The following is a 25,966-nucleotide window of genomic DNA, read 5'->3' on the forward strand; positions in this document are numbered from 1 at the left end:
AAAAAAAAATCATGTTCTTCTCTAGATTTGGAATTTATAATTCGAGAAAATTGTACATTTTTTAATAAATTTAAGAAAGATTTATTGTCTGATAATTTTGTGAAGTGTATTGTAGATGCTTCGTTCATAAGATTGTTATATTGTACTCAAACTGTATTACATTGAAAACTAGCTATATTTAGCAGCATTAAATAGTTAAAATTAAGGGGAAAAAGTCTCACATTCATTAAAAGGTTACTGAATGGTATGGATTTTATTTGCTTAATGCTTCCATCAAGATTTCACACTAAACAGAGAAAATAAAGCCATAACTGAAACAGAGAATACTTTCAGCCTTGTCCAGAGTGATGTATAAGACGTAACACTTGACTAGTACTTGTTCAGCAAGGTATTGGGTTTAGTGTCCTTGGCTGTTCCTTGTCACTGACTGATTTACTGAACCAGCTACTTTGCTAAAAAACTGATCTATTTCAACATGAAGGAGCCCAAAGTTCATTCTGATTTATGTTTTGAGTTTAATGTCTGGTAATTTTATCAAAAGCAGTTTGTTGTTAAATATTAAGGTGTAAATTCTCACTTTAGTATCACCATGAGATTTCTGAGTTGAACCAAAGCCAGGACATCAACAATTCCCTTGGGACCCACCATTCTTGAATGTTCCATTTCCCTGATGTCATCATTGCTTACATAACAACCCTCCATTAATCAGCGATCCACTCTTTCCCATACGTATCCTCATGCCTGTGTGTTTTAACAACACTAGAGCATAAGATTTCATTTCTTCTTTTTATGACCACTGACTTCAATTAAAATATTCATCCATTGCAGGGATACAAAACATGAATAAAACAACTATAGGTTATTCTTTTTTCACTTGCCACTTAAAAAACTCCTTTATATTTGAGGGGAGCCTGGGTGGCTCAGTTGCTTGAATGTCCGACCTCAGCTCAGGTCATGATCTCGCAGCTCGTGAGTTTGAGCCTCTCATCGGGCTCTGTGCTGACAGCTCAGAGCCTGGAGCCTGCTTCAGATTCTGTGTCTCTTTCTCTCTCTGCCCTTCCCCTGCTCATGCTCTGTCTTTCTCTCAAAAATAAATAAACATTAAAAAAAAAACCTCCTTTATATTTGAAAAAACATATAGTACTAGAATTTTTATGGTAGTGAAAAAACATATAGTACTATATTTTTGCACAAAAATCCATTTGGGGAGGCTTTACAAGTTGAGTGTTTCCAAATTTATACTGAGAAAGCACCACTTAAAACATAGCCTATCATTTAAAGCCATAAATTTTGAAAAATAAAACACTACATAAAACTAGATAAAACACCATTTTATCAATAATAAAAGTGGGTTGTCTTAATCTTTATTAGCCTATACTTATTAGTAACACACTTAAAATCACTGCCATTTCACTGTTCTCTATTTTGAAGGTTCTCTTACATCAAATATCACACCCGATGTGCTAAATCAAAGACAACTTCTCTTTGATAGCATTCAGTCAAGAATCACAACAGTAAAATAATTACCCACTTGGGTCTGTTCACTGCTCAATGGGCAACTTGAAAGGGAATAAAAAAGCACGGGGTAAGTTCAAATTCAAATCTTTCTATTTGAAAATACAGTAATATATCACTTACGCTTACATAATCCCTTTCACATAAAGATCCAAAAGCACTTTTTATTTTTTTTTTAATTTTTTTTTCAATGTTTATTTATTTTTGGGACAGAGAGAGACAGAGCATGAACGGGGGAGGGGCAGAGAGAGAGGGAGACACAGAATCGGAAACAGGCTCCAGGCTCTGAGCCATCAGCCCAGAGCCCGACGCGGGGCTCGAACTCACGGACCGCGAGATCGTGACCTGGCTGAAGTCGGACGCTTAACCGACTGCGCCACCCAGGCGCCCCAATCCAAAAGCACTTTTTAAAAAGAATTTCATTAACTTTCTCAGTACTCTTGGAAGGAATGTGGTCGTCATGAGTTAGAAATGATATGGTACAGACGGGGAAACCACGAGCCGGTGTCCCCTACGGCTCCCAGTGCTGATAGGGCACATGTGAGCCACACAGGTTTCTCGGACTCCCAGATGCGACCAATGCAGTGACACTCTTTCAATTGTTGAGAGACTTCATTGTTGAAGATGGAATCTATTTGATGGTACACACAGCTTATTTACTAGCCTTCAGTTACTTTCCTGTATTCTGATTTTCATGTATAAATTACAGCCTGGAGAGGCACAGGTTTGAGGATTTGGAATAACAGGAACCAGGGCTCACCATCTCAGCCTGACCAAGATCTCATGAATCCTGGAAGAGCTGGCTCAAATCGTCTGTATGTCAGTTTACCATGACCAGAAGTGACCAGTGAACCATCCATCTATGAACACAACATCAACACAACTTACAACGTGGATGGAACTGGAAGCTATTGTGCTGAGTGAAATAAGTCAGTCACAGAAAGACAGATATCGTATGTTTTCACTCATACGTGGATCTTCAGAAACTTAACAGAAGACCACGGGGGAAAGGATAGGGGAAAAAATTGTCTCAAACAGAGAGGGAGGGAGGCAAACTATAAGAGGCTCTTAAATACAGAGAACAAACTGAGGGTTGATGGGTGGGGGAGGGGAAAATGGGTGATGGGCATTGAGGAGGGCACTTGTGGGGATGAGCACTGGGTGTTGTATAGAAGCCAATTTGACAATAAATTATGTTAAATAAATAAATAAAAGTGGCTTAAAACATTTGAAATAAAGACAGTGCATGCATAGAATATACATAATGGCACATCACTCTAAAATAAGGTCTCCCTCTGCTTCCTGATTAGTATTTGCTTCTCTGTGTGCGTTCCAGCAATGGAGTGAATGCGTTTCATTAAATGTGAGAGGTTAGAACAAAAAAGCTGCTACTAAAATTTAACAAGAAAGAATAGCACAAAGAGATTAGGGGAAAAAACAAGGGATGTAGCATTTCAAGACTTTCTGAGAGTCTGAGAAGTCAAGAATGATACCCAGGTAGAAATCTATGTAGAAAAGAAACATTTAATGGGAATTATAACCGCAAATATACAAAGACAGTGACTCTAACCACACATGGTATAACAAATCCAACAAGAAAAGGAAGAAGGCAAGTAAAAAACATATTCCTCCCACTACCAGAATAAAGCATCCTATTGACTTGTTGCAAAATATCTTGGTATTTTTCACTTTCCAGATATGACTCAAAACCAAGAATGTGGAAAACAACAACATCCCACTATACATCAATCGGAATAGCCCAAATCCAGGACCCTGACAACCCTGAATGCCGGTGACCTCTCACTGCCGGTGGGACCACATTGGTACAGCCAGTTCGGAAGACAGCCAGGCAATTTCTCAAAAACCAGATATACTTTTGCCACAAGATCCAGGACCCACGCTCCTTTGTATGTATCCAAAGCACGTGCAGCTTATGTCCACTCAGACCCTACACGTGGATATTTCTAGCAGCTTTATTTCTAATGGCCAAAACTTGAAAGCAAACACGTGTCCGTCGGCAGGTGAAGGCAGAAATAAACTGTGGTACAACCAGACGATGGACTAGTATTCAAGACTAAAAAGAAATTCTCTATTGAGCCATGAAAAGACATGCAGGCATCTGAAGTGCCTATTACTAAATGAAAGAACCTCATCTGAAAAGGCTGAATGCTGTAAGATTTCAGTCATATGACATCCGAGAAAAGATGAAACTATGGAGCCGGCTGCGGGCACGAGGGGATGAACAGAGGAGCACAGAGGACTTTTAGGGCAGTGAAAATATTCCATACGACGTTCCATATGCTATATGTCGTTACACATTCATCTGACCCCATACAATGTGCAATACCAAGGGTGAGCCCTAAGATGTGCTACGGACGTTGGGTGATCCCGACGTGTGGATTTTAAGAACTATTCTACTTTGGTGGGGGATGAGAGTGGCGGAGGCTGTGTGTGGGGACAGAGGGTACGTGGGAAGTTTCACTACTTTCTGCGCACCTGAAACTGCTCTAGAAGACAAAGTCTATTACAACAGCAAATGAGAATCCACGCGTGTACTTTTCCAAACGGCTCAGTGCAACCAGCTCTGAGAAGGAAGATTTTGGCAGGTGAAGAGAATCACCAAGCAAGGCTTTGGTGGGTTTGAGCACAAAGAGCACAGCCCGAGGAGAAAAGACGGGGGAGGCAGCATCTGCGCTGAGAACTGCCATGACAGAAAACAGAGCACGAAAGCCCAAAACAATGGACTGGTGCTGGATGAACGTTCCTCCTGATGATTCGTGATCCTTGAAACACAGCGATTCCGAGGGAAGCGGCAAGATGGCGGCTTAGGAGGACGCTGGGCTCACCGCGCGTCCTGCTGATCACTTAGATTCCACCTACACCTGCCTAAATAACCCAGAAAACCGCCAGAGGATTAGCAGAATGGAGTCGCCGGAGCCAAACGCAGACGAGAGGCCCACGGAAGAGGGTAGGAAGGGCGGCGAGGCGGTGCGCGCTCCACGGACTGGCGGGAGGGAGCCGGGGCGGAGGGGCGGCTTGCCGGCCAAGCAGAGCCCCCGGTCTGGCTGGCAAAAGCGGAGGGGCCTGACGGACTGTGTTCCGACAGCAAGCGCGACTTAGCGTCTGGGAGGTCATAAGTTAACAGCTCTGCTCAGAAAGCAGGAAGGCTGGAGGACAAAGGGAGGGAGAGCTGCTGAGCCCCTGGACGACAGAGCTCAGCTTGGTGGGGAACAAAGGCGCTCGCCAGCGCCATCTCCCCCGCCCATCCCCCAGCCAAAATCCCAAAGAGAACCAGTTCCTGCCAGGGAACTTGCTAGCTCCGCGCAAACACCCAACTCTGTGCTTCTGCGGAGCCAAACCTCCGGCAGCGGATCTGACTCCCTCCGGCTGCCACAGGGCCCCTCCTGAAGAGGATCACCTAAGGAGAAGCGATCTAAGCCTGCCCCTCCTGCCCCTGTGCACCTTGCCTACCCACCCCAGCTAATACGCCAGATCCCCAGCATCACAAGCCTGGCAGTGTGCAAGTAGCCCAGACGGGCCACACCACCCCACGGTGAATCCCGCCCCTAGGAGAGGGGAAGAGAAGGCACACACCAGTCTGACTGTGGCCCCAGCGGTGGGCTGGGGGCAGACATCAGGTCTGACTGTGGCCCCGCCCACCAACTCCAGTTATACACCACAGCACAGGGGAAGTGCCCTGCAGGTCCTCACCACTCCAGGGACTATCCAAAATGACCAAACGGAAGAATTCCCCTCAGAAGAATCTCCAGGAAATAACAACAGCTAATGAGCTGATCAAAAAGGATTTAAATAATATAACAGAAAGTGAATTTAGAATAATAGTCATAAAATTAATCGCTGGGCTTGAAAACAGTATACAGGACAGCAGAGAATCTCTTGCTACAGAGATCAAGGGACTAAGGAACAGTCACGAGGAGCTGAAAAACGCTTTAAACGAAATGCAAAACAAAATGGAAACGACGACAGCTCGGATTGAAGAGGCAGAGGAGAGAATAGGTGAACTAGAAGATAAAGTTATGGAAAAAGAGGAAGCTGAGCAAAAGACAGATAAAAAAATCCAGGAGTATGAGGGGAAAATTAGAGAACTAAGTGATACACTAAAAAGAAATAATATACGCATAATTGGTATCCCAGAGGAGGAAGAGAGAGGGAAAGGTGCTGAAGGGGTACTTGAAGAAATCATAGCTGAGAACTTCCCTGAACTGGGGAAGGAAAAAGGCATTGAAATCCAAGAGGCACAGAGAACTCCCTTCAGACGTAACTTGAATCGATCTTCTGCATGACATATCATAGTGAAACTGGCAAAATACAAGGATAAAGAGAAAATTCTGAAAGCAGCAAGGGGTAAACGTGCCCTCACATATAAAGGGAGACCTATAAGACTCGTGACTGATCTCTCTTTTGAAACTTGGCAGGCCAGAAAGAATTGGCACGAGATTTTCAGGGTGCTAGACAGAAAAAATATGCAGCCGAGAATCCTTTATCCAGCAAGTCTGTCATTTAGAATAGAAGGAGAGATAAAGGTCTTCCCAAACAAACAAAAACTGAAGGAATTTGTCACCACTAAACCAGCCCTACAAGAGATCCTAAGGGGGACCCTGTGAGACAAAGTACCAGAGACATCACTACAAGCATAAAACATACAGACATCACAATGACTCTAAACCCGTATCTTTCTATAATAACACTGAATGTAAATGGACTAAATGCGCCAACCAAAAGACACAGGGTATCAGAATGGATAAAAAAACAAGACCCATCTATTTGCTGTCTACAAGAGACTCATTTTAGACCTGAGGACACCTTTAGATTGAGAGTGAGGGGATGGAGAACTATTTATCATGCGACTGGAAGCCAAAAGAAAGCTGGAGTAGCCATACTTATATCAGACAAACTAGACTTTAAATTAAAGGCTGTAACAAGAGATGAAGAAGGACATTATATAATAGTTACAGGGTCTATCCATCAGGAAGAGCTAACAATTATAAATGTCTATGCGCCGAATAACGGAGCCCCCAAATATATAAAACAATTACTCATAAACATAAGCAACCTTATTGATAAGAATGTGGTAATTGCAGGGGACTTTAACACCCCACTTACAGAAATGGACAGATCATCTAGACACACGGTCAATAAAGAAACAAGGGCCCTGAATGAGACATTGGATCAGATGGACTTGACAGATATATTTAGAACTCTGCATTCCAAAGCAACAGAATATACTTTCTTCTCAAGTACACATGGAACATTCTCCAAGATAGATCATATACTGGGTCACAAAACAGCCCTTCATAAGTATACAAGAATTGAAATTATACCATGCATACTTTCAGACCACAATGCTATGAAGCTTGAAATCAACCACAGAAAAAAGTCTGGAAAACCTCCAAAGGCATGGTGGTTAAAGAACACCCTACTAACGAATGAGTGGGTCAACCAGGCAATTAGAGAAGGAATTAAAAAATATATGGAAACAAACGAAAATGAAAATACAACAATCCAAACGCTTTGGGACGCAGCGAAGGCAGTCCTGAGAGGAAAATACATTGCAATCCAGGCCTATCTCAAGAAACAAGAAAAATCCCAAATAGAAAATCTAACAGCACACCTAAAGGAACTAGAAGCAGAACAGCAAAGGCAGCCTAAACCCAGCAGAAGAAGAGAAATAATAAAGATCAGAGCAGAAATAAACAATATAGAATCTCAAAAAACTGTAGAGCAGATCAACGAAACCAAGAGTTGGTTTTTTGAAAAAATAAACAAAATTGACAAACCTCTAGCCAGGCTTCTCAAAAAGAAAAGGGAAATGACCCAAATAGATAAAATCATGAATGAAAATGGAATTATTACAACCAATCCCTCAGAGATACAAACAATTATCAGGGAATACTATGAAAAATTATATGCCAACAAATTGGACAACCTGGAAGAAATGGACAAATTCCTGAACACCCACACTCTTCCAAAACTCAATCAGGAGGAAATAGAAAGCTTGAACAGACCCATAACCAGCAAAGAAATTGAATCGGTTATCAAAAATCTCCCAACAAATAAGAGTCCAGGACCAGATGGCTTCCCAGGGGAGTTCTACCAGACGTTTAAAGCAGAGATAATACCTATCCTTCTCAAGCTATTCCAAGAAATAGAAAGGGAAGGAAAACTTCAAGACTCATTCTATGAAGCCAGTATTACTTTGATTCCTAAACCAGACAGAGACCCAGTAAAAAAAGAGAACTACAGGCCAATATCCCTGATGAATATGGATGCAAAAATTCTCAATAAGATACTAGCAAATCGAATTCAATGGCATATAAAAAGAATTATTCACCATGATCAAGTGGGATTCATTCCTGGGATGCAGGGCTGGTTCAACATTCGCAAATCAATCAACGTGATACATCACATTAACAAAAAAAAAGAGAACCATATGATCCTGTCAATCGATGCAGAAAAGGCCTTTGACAAAATCCAGCACCCTTTCTTAATAAAAACCCTTGAGAAAGTCGGGATAGAAGGAACATACTTAAAGATCATAAAAGCCATTTATGAAAAGCCCACAGCTAACATCATCCTCAACGGGGAAAAACTGAGAGCTTTTTCCCTGAGATCAGGAACACAAGGATGCCCACTCTCACCGCTGCTGTTTAACATAGTGCTGGAAGTTCTAGCATCAGCAATCAGACAACAAAAGGAAATTAAAGGCATCAAAATTGGCAAAGATGAAGTCAAGCTCTCGCTTTTTGCAGATGACATGATAGTATACATGGAAAATCCGATAGACTCCACCAAAAGTCTGCTAGAACTGATACAGGAATTCAGCAAAGTTGCAGGATACAAAATCAATGTACAGAAATCAGTTGCATTCTTATACACTAACAATGAAGCAACAGAAAGACAAATAAAGAAACTGATCCCATTCACAATTGCACCAAGAAGCATAAAATACCTAGGAATAAATCTAACCAAAGATGTAAAGGATCTGTATGCTGAAAACTATAGAAAGCTTATGAAGGAAATTGAAGAAGATTTAAAGAAATGGAAAGACATTCCCTGCTCTTGGATTGGAAAAATAAATATTGTCAAAATGTCAATACTACCCAAAGCTATCTACACATTCAATGCAATCCCAATCAAAATTGCACCAGCATTCTTCTCGAAACTAGAACAAGCAATCCTAAAATTCATATGGAACCACAAAAGGCCCCGAATAGCCAAAGGAATTTTGAAGAAGAAGACCAAAGCAGGAGGCATCACAATCCCAGACTTTAGCCTCTACTACAAAGCTGTAATCATCAAGACAGCATGGTATTGGCACAAAAACAGACACATAGACCAATGGAACAGGGTAGAAACCCCAGAACTAGACCCACAAACGTATGGCCAACTCATCTTTGACAAAGCAGGAAAGAACATCCAATGGAAAAAAGACAGCCTCTTTAACAAATGGTGCTGGGAGAACTGGACAGCAACATGCAGAAGGTTGAAACTAGAACACTTTCTCACACCATTCACAAAAATAAACTCAAAATGGATAAAGGACCTAAACGTGAGACAGGAAACCATCAAAACCCTACAGGAGAAGGCAGGAAAAGACCTCTCTGACCTCAGCCGTAGCAATCTCTTACTCGACACATCCCCAAAGGCAAGGGAATTAAAAGCAAAAGTGAATTACTGGGACCTTATGAAGATAAAAAGCTTCTGCACAGCAAAGGAAACAACCAACAATACTAAAAGGCAACCAACGGAATGGCAAAAGATATTTGCAAATGACATATCGGACAAAGGGCTAGTATCCAAAATCTATAAAGAGCTCACCAAACTCCACACCCGAAAAACAAATAACCCAGTGAAGAAATGGGCAGAAAACATGAATAGACACTTCTCTAAAGAAGACATCCGGATGGCCAACAGGCACATGAAAAGATGTTCAGCGTCGCTCCTTATCAGGGAAATACAAATCAAAACCACACTCCGGTATCACCTCACACCAGTCAGAGTGGCCAAAATGAACAAATCAGGAGACTATAGATGCTGGCGAGGATGTGGAGAAACGGGAACCCTCTTGCACTGTTGGTGGGAAGGCAAATTGGTGCAGCCGCTGTGGAAAGCAGTGTGGAGGTTCCTCAGAAAATTAAAAATAGACCTACCCTATGACCCAGCAATAGCACTGCTAGGAATTTATCCAAGGGATACAGGAGTACTGATGCATTGGGCCACTTGTACCCCAATGTTCATAGCAGCACTCTCAACAATAGCCAAATTATGGAAAGAGCCTAAATGTCCATCAACTGATGAATGGATAAAGAAATTGTGGTTTATATACACAATGGAATATTACGTGGCAATGAGAAAAAATGAAATATGGCCTTTTGTAGCAACGTGGATGGAACTGGAGAGTGTGATGCTAAGTGAAATAAGCCATACAGAGAAAGACAGATACCATATGGTTTCACTCTTATGTGGATCCTGAGAAACTTAACAGGAACCCATGGGGGAGGGGAAGGAAAAAAAAAAAAAAAACAGGTTAGAGTGGGAGAGAGCCAAAGCATAAGAGACTGTTAAAAACTGAGAACAAACTGAGGGTTGATGGGGGGTGGGAGGGAGGAGAGGGTGGGTGATGGGTATTGAGGAGGGCACCTTTTGGGATGAGCACTGGGTGATATAGGGAAACCAATTTGTCAATAAATTTCATATTAAAAAAAAAAAAAAAAAAGAAACACAGCGATTCCAAGTGTGATTTCCAGGCACCAAGTACAACACACATTTCTCTCCCTTGGTGTTCCAATACCTACTTAAATCTTCACCTTCCCTTGCCTGTCAACCTGGACCTGGACACATCACACCAGAAAGACAACAGCAACAACGTGGCCCCCAAGAAGGCTGAGAAAGAAACCTCTGTGAGTCTGCCCCCGTGTCCCCTCCAACTGGCACCGGGAAGTGGGACATTTGATCTTTATCTGATAACTGCAACTCACCCAGGGGAAAAATAACAACCAGAAATCCATCAACGATGCAGAAGTATACCCAGAGAGCACGGTGCGGAGACAGATCAGGGTAAAGGCAAGTGATTCACAGAGGCAGACGGAAAAGGGAGGCAGCTGGAGACTAAAACAGGATTGGGGTGTTCGCTCTGAATTGTTTAGTGTCGGAAGAAATGAACTGTGCCCGTAACCATCGGTGCAACGGGGCCCAGCTTGTGAAGTCTGGCCAGAGGAGTCAGACTTTCTTTGGAACTTCTCACATCTCTTTTTTAAATAAAAGCGAAAGGAAAAGAAGTCTTGGGAGCCTTTAGATTTGACCAGCAAGGAAATTACTGAGAACCGAGGAAAGTTCTGTCTTCAATATTCCTTTTGAATGTCACTTCTAAGGGAATACATAAAAAGCTCAGTAGACTATCTGTGTCCTCTATCGCTGTGCGGTTAACGAAACCGTTTTCTCTCGACCACGCTAAAATTGCAATGATCTTTCACGGCAGAAGGAGACAAAGGCAAATCATCGCTTGGGGTTTATTTATTTGGGGGGAAATCATATGGTTTCTGTGTTTGCACGCTTCCTTTCACTTACAGTCTCTTTAATGAATCCAGATGAGAAAAGCTCCCGGCCGGGATTTTCGATAATTTGTTGTTATGCAAAAACCTGAAAAACAAAGGGTAACTTTTAATCGCAGCACAGTAAGGACGATTTAGGAGACTTTTTCAAAAAGTCTAATTGTGACTCCATAGTACATTTTCAAAAATATCTCAGTGAGGAAAGACAAATATGCAAGCGTCGTTTTAAAGACTTACATGCACGTTTCTGCCACTACACTGGTATTTTCTCATCCGTGTTCTTTTTTTGTCTTTTAATTTTTTGTTTTAGTTAGAGATTACAAGTGCTAAAGAGAAAACCACAAAAGGAAGTCTTTAAACACACAGGAAATCAACAGAGAGAATGTTTTCATCAAAACAAATGGCACAGTAGTGTATGTATGACTGCAGGGGGCCACAAGCAAACCATGATTGACTGGATCCTGCGGTTTAGCTAAACTCCAGTCCCATTGGGTGCCGCTTGGTCCGTGGCTCAGCCAACCATTTGCGTGTTCGCTTTCAAATCCATGCCCACAGCCCGTGAAAATCACAGAAGCAGCCCGTCCCCAGGCTCTTTTGACCCTGGCTTCCTCTTCCCAGTTAGGTTCCATCACCAGAGGTAATGGATAGAGGCAACGGAGGAGGCCCATGCCACAGGATTTCTACCTCTCCTTTCACCTGGTCAGTCCAGCACGGGTCTGGGCTCCCTGAGAGCGCTGCCCGGCCATACCACCTCCCTGCATTGTGACGAGAGAGATTAGGGCTAGCAGATGACAGCTGGGCTCCCATTCTCACTAGCACCACTGAAAGCATATTCAACCAAGGGCATGTGTATGAAAAGAAGACAAAACAATAATCTGCAAAACAGAGGAAAGCTCCATGCCATTTCTTTCTTCTCTTCCTTTTAGAGAGAAAGAGTGAGAGCGACAGGTAGAGGGAGATGGAGAGAAAGAGAAACAGAGAGAGAGAGAGACAGAGAGGGAGAATCCCAAGCAGGGTCCACGCTCAGTGTGGAGCCCAATGCAAGACTTGATCCCACGACCCTGAGATCATGACCTGAGCTGAAATCAAGAGTCAGTCACTCAACCGACTGAGCCACCCAGGCATCCCTTCATGCCATTTATTTCTGAAGACTGTAGGAAATGGGCACAAATAATTGAATACTATGTAGAAAGTGTTAACAATTAGCTACATCGAGCCTCCCTCTGAGTCCTACTTCATGACCAGTGCTCCTATCTCAAAATTTAATAGGGTCATCTGACCATGTTTTCCTAGCAATGTATGTTTTTAGCTTAATTTTAATTATCTATTAGGGATTAAGGTAACAGGGAGTCAGAAGGAGCAAAACGTTTTTATGGTTTTGGAAATTTGAAGCACATCTGAATAGACAGAAATTTTTTCCTGATCCTTACTATTTTAGTTCCTTATACTCATCATCCTCTGCCCCACCCAATTCACCAAACTAAGAAGCAATGACTAGAGAAGAAATAGTAAACAGGTTAGGACGGGTGTACAGATGGAAGTCACAGAGTAATTCTAAATCCCCACAAGCCCTAATCCATTTTCATATCTCAGGGGATATTGGAATAGAATTTCATAATGGAGAAAAAGCTTGTAGTACATTTCAGCTGAACCTTGGGGAAAGCCAAATAATTTGGACAACTTATTCGTGTGTGTGTGTCTGTGTGTGTGTGTGTGTGTTTGCTGGACTACAAGCTTATTTGACTATTTATAACTAGCATAGTGCATTGTGATAACAACAGTAAAAAGGCTGCTGATTATTCTCTTAACGTATTTAAAAGGCTGAAAATTGCATCAATAATCAGAGATCGAAAGATGTTATCTATTTTCCAAGCCAAGTAGACCAGAATTAATTGTGGAACAGGCAAATCAAATCAAGAAAAAAGCATAACATTTCCACCACCACAGATTTGGAAGCAAGGTATGTAAATATTGAAAAACCATTGTCAACAATTTTCCTTAATTTTGTACAGTGATGAAAATGTCCAAATTGCTGTCATTTCAACATTAGTTTATGTCTTACATATTACTGGGCTTCCCGAATCAGGTGTTATCACCACTTGTTATTTCTGTAACTATTTGTTCCTTTGTCTATAAAATGGGGTTACTATGATTATAATTACTGTTATTAGATAATTCCTAGACTACTATGTCAGTGACAGTACTAAAACAGAAGCACTATTTCAGCAGTCCTGTTTAGCAGGGGTGCGACAATGCATGCCTGTGCCGCCTTCTCTTTCTTCTTTCCAACTTCCCTTAAGTTAATCTTCAAAATGCCTTTGCAGATGATGTGTTGAGTTCTGCTTGTGGAAGTATCACTTTGACTGCTTTAGTCCCAACAAGTCCTAAAAAGCACCTCCTCCTGTATTGGAAAGTTTGTCTAATTATTTGCCGCTGATGTTTTCCGTTAAAGACACTTGATTAAAAACATTAGCAGTATCCATTGGACTGGAATTGATACAAAGATTGATCTCTTTGCTGTGACAGAAATATACATGCTATCAAACAAGCCAAGCCATGAATGAGGGTTTTTTTCAACATTAATGTTCTGAGGAGAGAAAAGTGTCTCTTCTGCCTGAAATTAACGTTAGCGTTTAAAGATATATCCATTGGAAATCCAAGAGCCTTCTAAGAAGTAGAGAAAACTTCCTGTTCAGCTCCTAACACCTTGAGAAAGCTTCTTAAGAAAGCCTTGGCTTTAGTGAGGTGCATGCCTGAGAAAGAAGACATTTTTCCAGGTCGGTTGACTCCGTAAAGCATCTAGTGTGATGTTGTTTCAAACTGGTATTCTCCCCAAACCAATAAAACCAAATGTATGCTCAGTCACCGTGAATGTTCTTTATGGATACAGAATATCAAGGTTTTCTTCCTCTTGATCTCTTTCCCCCATTTTTTAAAGACAGATTCACTAAAGATTCCAAACAAAAAGCAGGCGAAATACAAACTATGGCTTGCTGAGGTCAGTATGAACATAAAAAATAAATATAAGGAGCCAGCTTTATGAAGAACATCCAAGATCTCACCACTGTGCAATTGGCCAGTGGCACTGGGGAGAAACAGTATCATTCTTCCATAGCAACCGTGAATTATTAGACAAAAAATCAGAATTCTGTACACTTCACCAGAGGCATGACTGCAATCTTCTGCCTGTGCATCAAGCTCTCGATTACCGGTTTAAATCCATGTGGCTTCACCAAATGCATATAGTCTTTTGCTTGGTGATGTAATAATACATAGTTTATGACTGTTTAAAGAGAAGTTGTATCTACTGGAGAAAAATCTAACTTTGGTAAAGGGCCAGGATTTTCAAAGTAATTCTCCTCTTCATAGAAAAGACGAAGACACAGGTCTTCACTTGTCTGCGTTGGCATCATGCCTCCACTGAAAAGAACGTTCCACACAAGTGGTAGGGGTTGCTATTTATGAATGCAACACATGGGGGCTTTTATCAAAGCCTATAAATAAAGAACTATTCTAGATTTCCTCTTGCTGCCGCTGCTGCTGAATGCACATTACTTGCGGACGTGTGGTTACAGGCAAAGTCAGCCTGAATTTGTTTAGAGTGAGAAATACCTTAATACGATCATTTAATTTTAACATTTAAAATGTCATTTCAACAAATGCTTCAAAGTTAGAGGCAGAAGAATGCCGACTCAAAATAGTGGGCTAGGCATACGAATTTGCCTCATTCTCTTTCAGAACTCTACTGAAATAATAGCCCAGATGGCCAATACAATAAATAAATCCATACCAGTCAAGAGGACAGAATGTGAAAGGTCACCAACAGATAAGAGATTGTGGCAAAAAACGCTAAGGGGAAAAAATTACAGGACAGAAGAAAAGTAATGGATTTTGTGTGGAGGGGCAACTAAAGAGGGAAGCCTGTCCTCCCTCAGTCTAGTATTTGAGAAGGAGAAATCTGCCAAGGCGGAACTCACTGCTCACAGCTGGCAGAACAAGAAAGGGTACAGAACGCTTTCCTACCCAGTTCCCTCTCCTCCGTTTCATTCCTTCAGCAAAACAAACACACAAATCCAAATAAGGCAAGTTCATGCATTACAATTCCCGTGCTTCCATATGCAGATAAGGTTAGAGTAATGGCATGGGAAAAGCAGTTGATTAGCTTTCTTTATCTTTCCATTTTAAGGGTCTATTTCCTGTATCCCTATGAAAGGGCATCCTTTTCAGAACCTACAAACTCCTAATTTCCAATTTTTTCCCCAGTATATTTAATTGAAACAGATTCCTGATTCAGTGTAGCTGAATGATTCAGTGCAATGATTCCTGATTCAGTGCAGCTCTGTCATTCTGCATTTTTTTATTCTTTAAAAAAATACCATACCTTCTCCTAAAATCACAATCAGTTTGGTACTATAAGGGACAGAAGAGATTAAGGGTTAGAGCATCTTCATCCGGTAAAAAACAACACAAGAGAAGGCTGTCCAAGTGTCCTCTGGGTTTGTTACTGTTATCGCATAAAGCTGTATTAAATATAACATTCGTCTGGAAGCGTGTGCACACCATGCTGTAAGCACGATGACTTCCCCAAAAGTGAATGCAGCTGTGTAGTTACCATCCAGGGAAAACAGAAAAAGACAGAACTGTCAGCACTGAAGAAGCCCCCTCCTGCTGTCCCCCATCACTTCCTTCTCTCCAAAGATAACCACTGTCTAACTTCTAGCTACCATGCATGTTTCTGCTGTTTTTGAATTTCTCCTAAAAACAAAATCAGACTATGCGATTTTCGATGTTTGATTTTTTGTTTGTTTGTTTCAGAACGCTTCTGAGACTCGTATGTGCTGTAGAGTCTCCTGGGTTACGAATACGCGACAATCTATTTCTCTTCTTTTGTTGTCGGGTGCTCGCGTCAGTTCTAGGGTGGAGGGGTTAGAAGCGATGCTGCCGTAAACATTCCAGAATGTGCCTCCTGGTGCACATCTGTTGTGTCTAGAAGCAGAAGTGGGACTGATCGATAGGTCACAGGGCCTGTGTATGGTTAACTGTGGTCAATTCTGCCTCAAGTTTTCAAAGTGGCTTTACCTCCTTCGCACAATGTTGCTCATCGCTTTTGCCCTATTTTTAATTGGGTGATTCATCTTTTCTCCATGGATTTCAAACTATAGACTGTCTCACAGTGACTGCATCTTATAGTACAAAGGCGCAGGCCCTGCTTCTTAGGCTTACAACAAAATGTCCTGATCTCCCGGGCAGTCAACACGTATAAACAAAAGAAGTAAAGCAGAAGCAAAGGACGTGGAAACAGTCAACACTTACAGTCTTTCTAATTTCACAAGGTCTCCAAAGGTCTCCGGCTGTAGCGTTTCTATTTGGTTGAAGTGAATATAGCTGCAAGGCACAAAACAAGTTGGTTATTTCGCGTGCTGGTAAGTAAAATAAAACGAGAAATTAACAACAGCCTCGGCTGAAATTCAGCTCTGAAGCATCTCAAGTCCCCTCTGCTCTACAGTTTTGGTCCTAAAAACCGGACATTCCAACCAGGAACCAATAGGAAGCACGTCCAGAAGCAGTATGTTACCCCTTTTCTTGGGTAGCGCTCTTGAATAGAAAGATGCTACGTGTTAGTGAAGTTCCTCCTCTACTCCTTAAAATTTTTAAAGTGAAGCTAGAATAATAATTAAGATTGGAATCAGAAGAAGACACATTACAAGTGACCACATGCTTATTACATTTCAGGATAGAGGGAATGTTCCAGTCTAGAGAGAACAAGGAATGACACACTGTATTAATATGAATATTTGAAACGAATTAATTATGCCAGAGGATATACAAAAAGTAATGTGTCTTTTTTAATCCCTTTAGAACTAGACCTTCTCTGTCCTTGGTACCCCTCTATGCAATCAACCCAGTGGATGTTTCCAAAGCGGCCATTTCAGAAAGGCATCTCTCAGAGTAACAAAGCAGCACAGCTGACGACAGAAAGGTTTCCCTTTCTCTCAGAAATTCTGTGAGGAAATGGAGAAACAAGCCTTCAAAGCAGAGGACTCCGCAAAGCAAGTCTTAGATCCACTGCTAAGCCGCATACTTCATTACTCACCTTGCACCCGACTCCTAACTGAAATATTCACCTTGCACTTGACTTCTAATTTAAATAATCACCTTGCACCTGACTTCTAAACACAGCCTTTTCAAGTCGTCAAAATGAAACCAACAGCCGCGTACAGCAGTCTACAGTGAATTTCCTCCAGGAAAGCACCGCAAACACAAAAGTCACCACGAGAAAGGACACACCGAATCTCACACTGAATTATGTCCTGACGGAAGAACACAATAAATTGCACTTGACTTAGTCAACAGAAAGTGATGTGACTTGAAGGGAGGACACAGGAAGAGAAGCTTTACATTTTGCATGTTTACGCTTAAATAGATTTATTTAATCACAGTTGGAACTACTTTTGAACGAAGAAAAGAAGATTTTTAAGGAAAAGAGACGCGGCTACTTCATTCCTAGGCTCCTTTCTTATAAAATCATTCTCATAGGTTGAGCACTTCAGACAGCAGCGTAAAAGCATGATAATTACAACAGAATGAAAAGGTTGCAGTTGGAAAGGAACAATCACTGCCGACTGTGCTGGGTTGGATCCGGGAGCCAACCCTGCACCCTGTGAAATTTGGCCTCTTGGCTGGTGGTCGCCATGTTCCTTCCGAGGGTTCCACTAATTATAAAAGCTACAACAGTGACACCGTGTGACATAATTGCTTTAATGTTTGCATAAAACAGCCTTGTCTTTGTTCCTTTATGTGACACATACACAGTCACACAACCACCACACACTGCCCTCCCGAAAATCATGACTTCTGTAATTGGTCTAGCGCCCAGTGCCAGAGGTAGAGCCTAGAAGACTTCGAGAAGGAAGAGACGGGATCGGGTGTTGGGGGGTAAGACCAGGTGTGGGAGGAAGGAGCGGGAGAGGAAGGAGCCTCGGGGACTACAGTGAAGAATGATTTGGAAAGGGGTCTGTCACAGGACTTTTCTTTCAAGTAACGTGTATCGCAGGTTGGGATTCCGTGCTCACAGAGTGCAAATGGACGCTTCATAATGAATATGAATCAATGCTGATCAGGGCTTCCGATTTAGCATGAACTAAATAATAGTAATAGTAACAACACTAAACACTTACTGTTCTACGTACTTTACGTGCATTTGGTCATTTTAAATCCTCACAGCTACACCGAGATGAGTTCTATGAATACCCCCATTATTTAACTGGGAAAAATGAGGTACAGAGACGTTAAGGTACTTACTCAATTTCACACAGCTTGGAATTGCTGGGACCGCGGTTCGGTTTGGGCATAGGTTTCTCTTCTCACATGGGCCCAACAGCCTGTCTGGTCGCCAAGGGAACAGCTGCACCCAGATCAGCAGACAGGCAGAGCACATACAGATGGCCTAGTGAGACCTGATTCACCCGGGTCAGGGGCAAAGCCTTTCGCAAGGAGGGAAATGTCTTCTCCACACGGAGAAGTCACGAGCTCATCAGTAATAAATCCAAGCCACACGTGGAGCGAGATTGTGCTCGCAAACACCCCCGGGGGCTACTCCTCAGCGTGCCTGGCTGCTGTTCCCACTGCATGAGTGCCTTCCTCTCCTGGAAGGTGTCGAGATCTTAACTGAGGGAAAGTATCTCATTCCAGGTCCTGGCCCACCCTAACAAGTCACAGGGAAGGGGGCCCCAAGCCCAGGTCTGTCCTTTGGCCACCTGAATGCCACCTTGAAGATTCTGAAAGTGAGTACTCCAGTTCATGAGTGAGCTGAGCCCTCATTTTTCTTCCTTCCTACTTTTTAAACTTCTCGTGAACAATTTCCTTACTAGAATTTTCACCACATAAAAACTGGAGTTTAGCACAAACACTTTCCCTCGGCATCGTGGGTCAAACACGCATCCCAGAGCTCGCACAGGAACGCGGGTAACTACAAAGGAGGGAACAAGAATGAGCGAATGAACAGCCCTTTCTGTAGGGAGCCCTGAGCCAATTAAAATCAGGGCCAGGAGACAATCTAAAAGTTAAAATAACGTACAACATTCTGTTCAGTGCTGTAGCTACTGTGATGTGAAGGGCTAATCTAGAATTACATTTTTTGTCAATAGATTTTGTGATTTGTATGCTGCAGTAATTAGAGTAATTGAAAAATACTGATTTTAACATTTAACTATTCTCTATTTTGCAACGTGTACTTAGTGATTCATAAGAAATGCATAATCTTTTCCAACATGCAAATACTGAGAACCTTCTAACCACAGCCCTGTTTATTCCCCATTCAAGGAACACTTCCCCAAAATAAATCTCCCCAATTCTAGGTTCATCCCGGGTCTCTTACAGGTCACATACTTTCTACTGAACTTCAATTTAATACACTATATAGTAGGATAAGCAACTAGTATTTGAATTCACTACTAATGAATGTGAAAACATGCACAAAAGTAGGTTTTATTCCTAGCAGGGAAGTAAGACAGCCAAGAGAATTCTGTTTGGTTGTGGCACAGACGTCTAAGGTTTTTGTCCATGTGATTCAACAAATTTCCTAACATAATTTTTTTCAAAAAACAATTTTTTCTTTTACTTTAACCCAATTCAAAGCAGTACAATGTTTTGTTAGGCTTAGTTGATTTATGCCATGGCTTTATCCCAGTCAGAGAAGTATTTAGGCTTGATTTTTACTCTTTACTCAACGTGATAACATAGCAAGTCTATCCTCTCTTATAACCTCACTTTTCCTCGGCTGTTGAAAATTCTGACATTTTCAAGCACTTCTTGAAGGTAGATAAATGTGAATGATCACTTGAAGCGACCGGAATTTTGTTTTGAATCCTTCCAAGGAATTTAGACACAGGGGGCACCTGGGCGGCTCAGTCAGTTGAGTGACCCACTTCAGCTCAGGTCATGATCTCACGGTTTGTGGGTTTGAGCCCCGCATCGGGCTCTCCTCTGTCTGCACAGAGCCTACTTTGGATCCTCTGTCCCCCTCTCTCTCTGCCCCTTCCCCACATGTGTGTGCTTGCTCTCTCTCTCTCTCTCTCTCTCTCTCTCTCTCAAAAATAAACATTAAAAAAAGGTTTTAAAAAGAAAAGAAATTTAGACACAAATAAGACACAAATTTAGACACAGAAAATTACCACCATTGTCATTTCATGTTTATTCAAACACAGCCTCCCTAGATAATTTCGTCGACATGCATGGTTCCAATTATCTCTATGGAAAAGGCTTCCAGATTATACCTCCAGCTGTACCTCTAAGATTTGGATTCAGACACCTAGCTTCTTATCTATCCTATGGGTGTCACAAACCCAGTACGTCTGCGGCCAGGGTAATAGTCGCCCTCCAACCCACCTGCTCTCCTGTGCACACATATCAGTGTGCGAAGTCAGAAAACTAGGATTGACCCTTCCTCCCTCATTCCCTATATCCTATACAAACTCCTCATTCTTTTGATTTTGCCTTCTAAGTATCTCTTGAATTCATCCCATCCCCTTTAACCGCTACACTAGACCAGGGCATGACCTTAGGTGCTGCAACACAGAAAGTATTCAACTGGTCTGGCTACATCTTTCTCCTCTCTTCCCTCTGGAAATACTTGTGAGAACTCTTAAATGTTTTCAATTTGTACGAGAACGAAGAGAAAGTTCTCTAACAGAGCCAAGTCCCTTCATGATCTCACCTGAAAATTCTTTTCCATCTTTCCCTTTTACCCCACTCTCCTTCACCACCTCAACCCCGGCACTCTTGCCTTCTCCCGGGCTCTCGTATTTGCCACGCTCCTGCCCACAAAGGTCTTCATGCAGTCTTCCCCTTCCTTTCCCTTCTCATTTTGCTTGAATTCCTACTCCGTGTTCGGATCCCAACTGTGTTATTCCCTCCAGTAAGCCTTCTCCGGGCTCCTTGTCAAATCCCCTCTTCCAGGCTTTCATTGCCCTTCACGGTTGCAATTTTATACTAGTCTGAGTGATTCTTTGATCCATGTCTACCTCCCCTAACTAGACTCTAAGTTCCATGAAGACAGAGACCGTGCTGGGTTTAAGTTCATTTCCAACATTCCCAGTTTCCTAGCACAGGCCTAACAGATAGATAGATACTCACTATACAGTTGATCACTGAAAGAACAAATGACCAGCCAGTAGTTTCACACAGCATTGACTTTGCAAAGAAGAGGCTAAGACCTTGAACTCTTAGTACATTCTAGGGTGTGTAAAACAAAAGATGGACTGGCTTAGGAACTGTAATGAAAACTTTCTGAGTTAATATTGGCTCAACATCCTGTAAGGGCACTGCATTTTCTCGAGGAAGAACCATGACAAATTTTGACAGAGGCCTGACTTTTGTGAGATCTGCAATAATGTATGTTTAATCGCATTTCCTAAAACCTTAAAGAATCATTAGGCACTAACAAACCTGGAGGACATCTAGCAGATTCCTGGGGCTTTCTGAATTCATCTCATTCCAAAGAGATGTTTTAGAATCACAATTTTCTGTGGGCAAGGACACCATACTTGACCGCTCTGAGTAAATATTTACTTACACAGCCAGCCGCAGGTATTAGCCCGCCCAAATGAGAACAAAAATCTTCCCAAGTTTTACAAAACATGCAGAGCAGAGCAAGAACATGCGGCCAGAGAATGACAACAAAAATAACAGATATAATAGAGAAAGAGCGTTCTCGGGGAGAGAAGTTGCTAGTTTTGATTTAGCTTTTAGTGTGAACTCACTGGGCCACATAAAAACAAATCCACCGTGCCATACCATCACCTTGGCAACCCCACTCTAACGTGAGAGCAGAGATGGAGAGGAGAACACTGTATTTATCTGTTTCTAACTGCACAGTCAAAAAGAATGGAAGTTCAGTGTTCCCAACCCTTTTGGAAAAAGTAGCTACCTCTTATTTCCTCAAAAGCCTTGAGTTCAGGAAGGAAAAAGGAGTGCTGCTGGGAGACAGAAGTTGCACATACGTGTGTGTGAGTCTGGGTGTGCCCGTGTATATAATTTTGCACACGTCTATCTAAAACATAAGCTAAGGAGATAGGTGCGGGGAGCATAGGGCAAAGGAGACGTTTCAAATAAAGCCCTCAACAATCCTGCACCTAAGACAGACCTCAGAGAAGGCACACAGAGGTGAGGGCTGACTTGGAGATCTTCTGTGCCCTGCCTCCAGATGCACCAGAGAATTTTTGCCTGCTGGATGCACCACTGTGACTCCCAACTTTCCATGCGAATCAGATGAGACTAAAATATGCATTTTCTAGCTTCATTGCACAATAGCAAGTCAGAACGATCTGTTAGAACAATAAATTATTCATACAGTTTAGCAGTTAATTAAGCATTTGAACGGAGATCTTTATTTCAGAGCACAGTAAATTATTTTAACTGGTTTTAAAGACAAAAATTGACTGAATTACCATAATCCATTAGGTTCAAGAGAAAAGCTTTCTAGTGTCTTATTTGCATGCTGTGCTGAAGTCAATAATAGTCTATTTTACCAAAATCTATTATACAAGGATTATATTTATTCTTAAACAGTTAAAACCAGTTGAAAATTTTACTGTACAAGCTAGATTCCTCAAAATGTTATTCAAATCCTAAATTAGAATACTTACGGAAAAAGTCATGTTTCGAAAACAGTTTAGGTATAGTCCAATTTCCAGTCTTTATTTCTTTTCTCCTGAACTAATAGCTATAAATGGCCCATCTAAACCAACCCTCTTCTTTCCAATCTACTATATTGGATTGTTTGATAGCTCTTACAGAAAAAAAGTGCTAATTACAACGGCCTCTTACTAGGGTCCCTAATATCTCTCCACTTTCTTCTGCTGGAATTCAAAGTTTCCCAAGATCTCGTGCCAACTTGTGACTCCCTTCCTCCCTCACATGAGTCTAATCATCCTTTAACCAAATTTCAATTTCCCTGTGTCTGGATCTCCTTTTATTTATTTATTTGTTTATGTATTTTTATTTTATTTTATTTTATTTTATTTTATTTTATTTTATTTTATTTTATTTTATTTTGAGAGGGAGAGAGTGAGCATGCACACAGAGCAAGGGAAGAAGGAGAAGGGAGAGAATCTCAAGGAGGTTCCACACTCAGCTCAGCACAGCGACGGACGCGGGCTCAACCCCATGACCCTGGGATCAAGACCTGAACAGAAATCAAGAGTCAAAAGATCAACTGACTGACCCACCCAAGCACCTCTTTTGTTAAACCTTTTGTTAAACCAGTGTCTGTGTTTAAAATGTTTTCTCATCCATTTAGGTGCAATTCAAATGGTACTGTCTCCACTATGACCATAATGATTGCTCATGTCAGAAATAACTTTACTTCTCTGTGATCCTTTAGCATATTAAAGCATGACTAAGCTTTCTTGAGTTCCTCTGTAGTGTAAGACAATATCCTTGACCTTCTCAGAGAGTCCAGTCTGGTTAGAGGTAAAAGATAAGAAATCGATGACCGTAGTTGAGTAGGATATGTATTATGATAATGATCACAAGGAATGCCATGGGCATAGGAAGAATCCAACTGAGATTTAAAGAGTTGTGCAGAGAACAGGATCCTTTAGCTAATTTTTACAGACAAGCTGTACTTACCTAGATGCAAAAGAAGAAAGGCAGTTTTAGGAAGCAAGAAGACAAGTATATGTGAAGCACAGAGGAGTGAAAGCACGAGGCTCTTTTCCAGAACAGAAGTAGTTGGACAGAGGCATAAGTGCCTGCAGAAGTCTAGAAACTCAGCAAGGATGTTTGAACTTTATCCTGAAAGTAATCAGGACACATTATAAGATTTAAAGAAATGGAAATCCTTAGTGAAATGTTTATTTTAGAAACATTCTTCGGGTAGCAGTGTGAACAAAAGACTGGAAGTTAGCTGGAGAGAGAGAGAGAGGAACTACAGCAGAGGTTTCCAACTCAGGGGAATATCTGGCGATCGGTGAAGATACATTTGTTTGTCACAGCTGGGGGAGGTGCTCCTTCAGGCATCCAATGGGAAGGGGCCAGGGATGTCACTCCAAGTCCTCAACACAGGACGGCCCCCACGACATTACCTGGCCCTTCCTGTCAACATTGCCGAGGTTGCAAAACGCTGAGCTGGAGACTGGTTTGGTTTTTATGTTATTTTTTTACAGTGTTATATCAGTTTCAGGTGCACAGTATAGTGATATAAACCTGGTGTTCTGTTGTTGTTGTTTAGGCAGGCTTCATGCCCATCGGGTAAAGCCCAACGTGGTGCTCGAACTCATGACCCTGAGATAGATAAAGAAATGAGCTGAGGTCAAGAGTCAGATGCTTAACCAACTGAGCCGCCCGGGTGCCTCAAGCCTGGTTTGCTTTTTAAGCAGGAACAGTGGTGGTGACTTTGGGTGCTGTATGGAGCAGACACTGAAGGACTGGAGAGTGGAAGAGACACTCCAGAGCCCGGGAAGAACAAAATGGCGGGAAGCAATTACAAGGGTGCCAGAGGAGAGGAGGAAAGAACTAAAAGAAGCAAGTTAAGGAAGACCCTGCAGAGGATGGAAGGGACTGGATGGTACCAATGCACAACTGGAAGGCGTCACTTTAAACAGGAGCTGAGAGAGTGACCCAGTGAACCAGGCTGGCACCAATTCATGACAGGATCCTGGTAGCCAGGAAAGCGAGGGAGACGTCTCTGAAATTTTGCCCTCAATTTTCTCCTTAACGTAAAAGGCAAGATCAACTCCGAAATGTCACAGAAATATACGAAAGAAAGACAGAGGAGCACATTTTGAGTTGTCACTACAGCAAGCAAGGTAAGTTCAGTACGGTTTTATCGTCACTGCTAGAGCGGGTGCTGAAATTTGATTTTTCAATGACATTTGAGCCCGTTGGTAACTCCCTCCTCCTCACTGTACTTTCCACACTGGTGCCTCTTCTGCCAGAAGGGTCGCTCTTTCTCGATCCCTTTGCTCTTTCCTTCTCTCTTACCCAGCCTCCTGTGCGGGAGGCACAGGGCTCAGTCCCCAGGCTTCCCACTTTGCATCCACACTCAGTGCCAGCCAGTCCTGTGGCTGTGAACATTTTCTGCAGAACAGTGACACCCCAGCCGCACGGGAAGTCCAGACCACTCTTTCCCACTCCTGCCTCCAAGTCTCATTTGGCTGTCCAGTAGAGTTCTGACACTTACGTGCAAGTCTGCAACCCTGATTATCCCTCCATAACCGCCCCCCCCAGGGCCTCCTCCCTCCCAGCTGATGGCACTTCCTTCTTGTTGCTTAAGCCAAAAAATCTTGACAGCATCCTTGCCTTCTTTCTTCCTCCAATATCCTACATCCAAGGGGTTACTTCCGTAGACCCAGAATGCGCACCCATGTAAAACCTATACTGCTACAGAGGGCGGCAGAGGCACCACCCCCTCTGGCCTGGTTTATACCAAGGGCCTCCCGACTACTGCCCTGCCCACCCCCACCCCCCCACCCCCGGCCACAGTCTGTTGTTAACAGAGAACTCAGAAGAAGGCAGGAAAAGGCAGAAGTCAGTCATCATTTTAAAGTGTGTCGGACGAATCCCGCCACGTCTTTCTTCCAACCCCTGCAGGGTTCACGCAGGACAAAAAGCAAATCGTTCACCATACAAAGCAAATCCGCTCCTGTGGTCTGCCGCGTCCCATGCTGACGGAGCCTGTGTCTCTCCTCCGACCACATCCCTCCCCAGTTGAAGTCTTGCCTCTCATGCACCTGCTGAGTGAGGCCCCCTCTGACCCTTTCTGTTTCAGATTGCAGCCACATTCCCACGTCCCTGGCACTCCTAAGCACGCACCCTTTAAAATTTTTGCCATAGACTTACGTGATTCTATATGTTACTTATTATTCTGACTGCTTGTG

General features: G+C 42.4%; 1 protein-coding gene across 13 annotated transcripts in view; it reads right to left on the bottom strand.

Annotated features, from left to right (window-relative positions):
• The window catches only part of PXDNL (peroxidasin like), a 454,660-nt gene that overhangs the window by 145,401 nt on the left and 283,293 nt on the right, over positions 1–25,966 (bottom strand). For 10 of the 13 annotated variants that reach the window (XM_023248448.2, XM_045049994.1, XM_045049993.1 and 7 more), the window contains 2 exons: positions 16,401–16,472; positions 11,104–11,175 (listed from right to left, as the gene is read on the bottom strand). In XM_023248448.2, coding sequence (XP_023104216.2) covers positions 11,104–11,175; positions 16,401–16,472 — 144 coding nt within the window. Of the gene's footprint in view, positions 1–11,103; positions 11,176–11,324; positions 11,407–16,400; positions 16,473–17,181; positions 17,627–18,389; positions 19,057–25,966 lie in introns of those variants that run through there. The other 3 variants (XM_045049995.1, XM_045049996.1, XM_023248453.2) reach the window with 3 other exon arrangements.

Source organism: Felis catus, chromosome F2 (genome assembly GCF_018350175.1).
Source record: "Felis catus isolate Fca126 chromosome F2, F.catus_Fca126_mat1.0, whole genome shotgun sequence".
Classification (NCBI taxonomy): Eukaryota; Metazoa; Chordata; class Mammalia; order Carnivora; family Felidae; genus Felis; species Felis catus.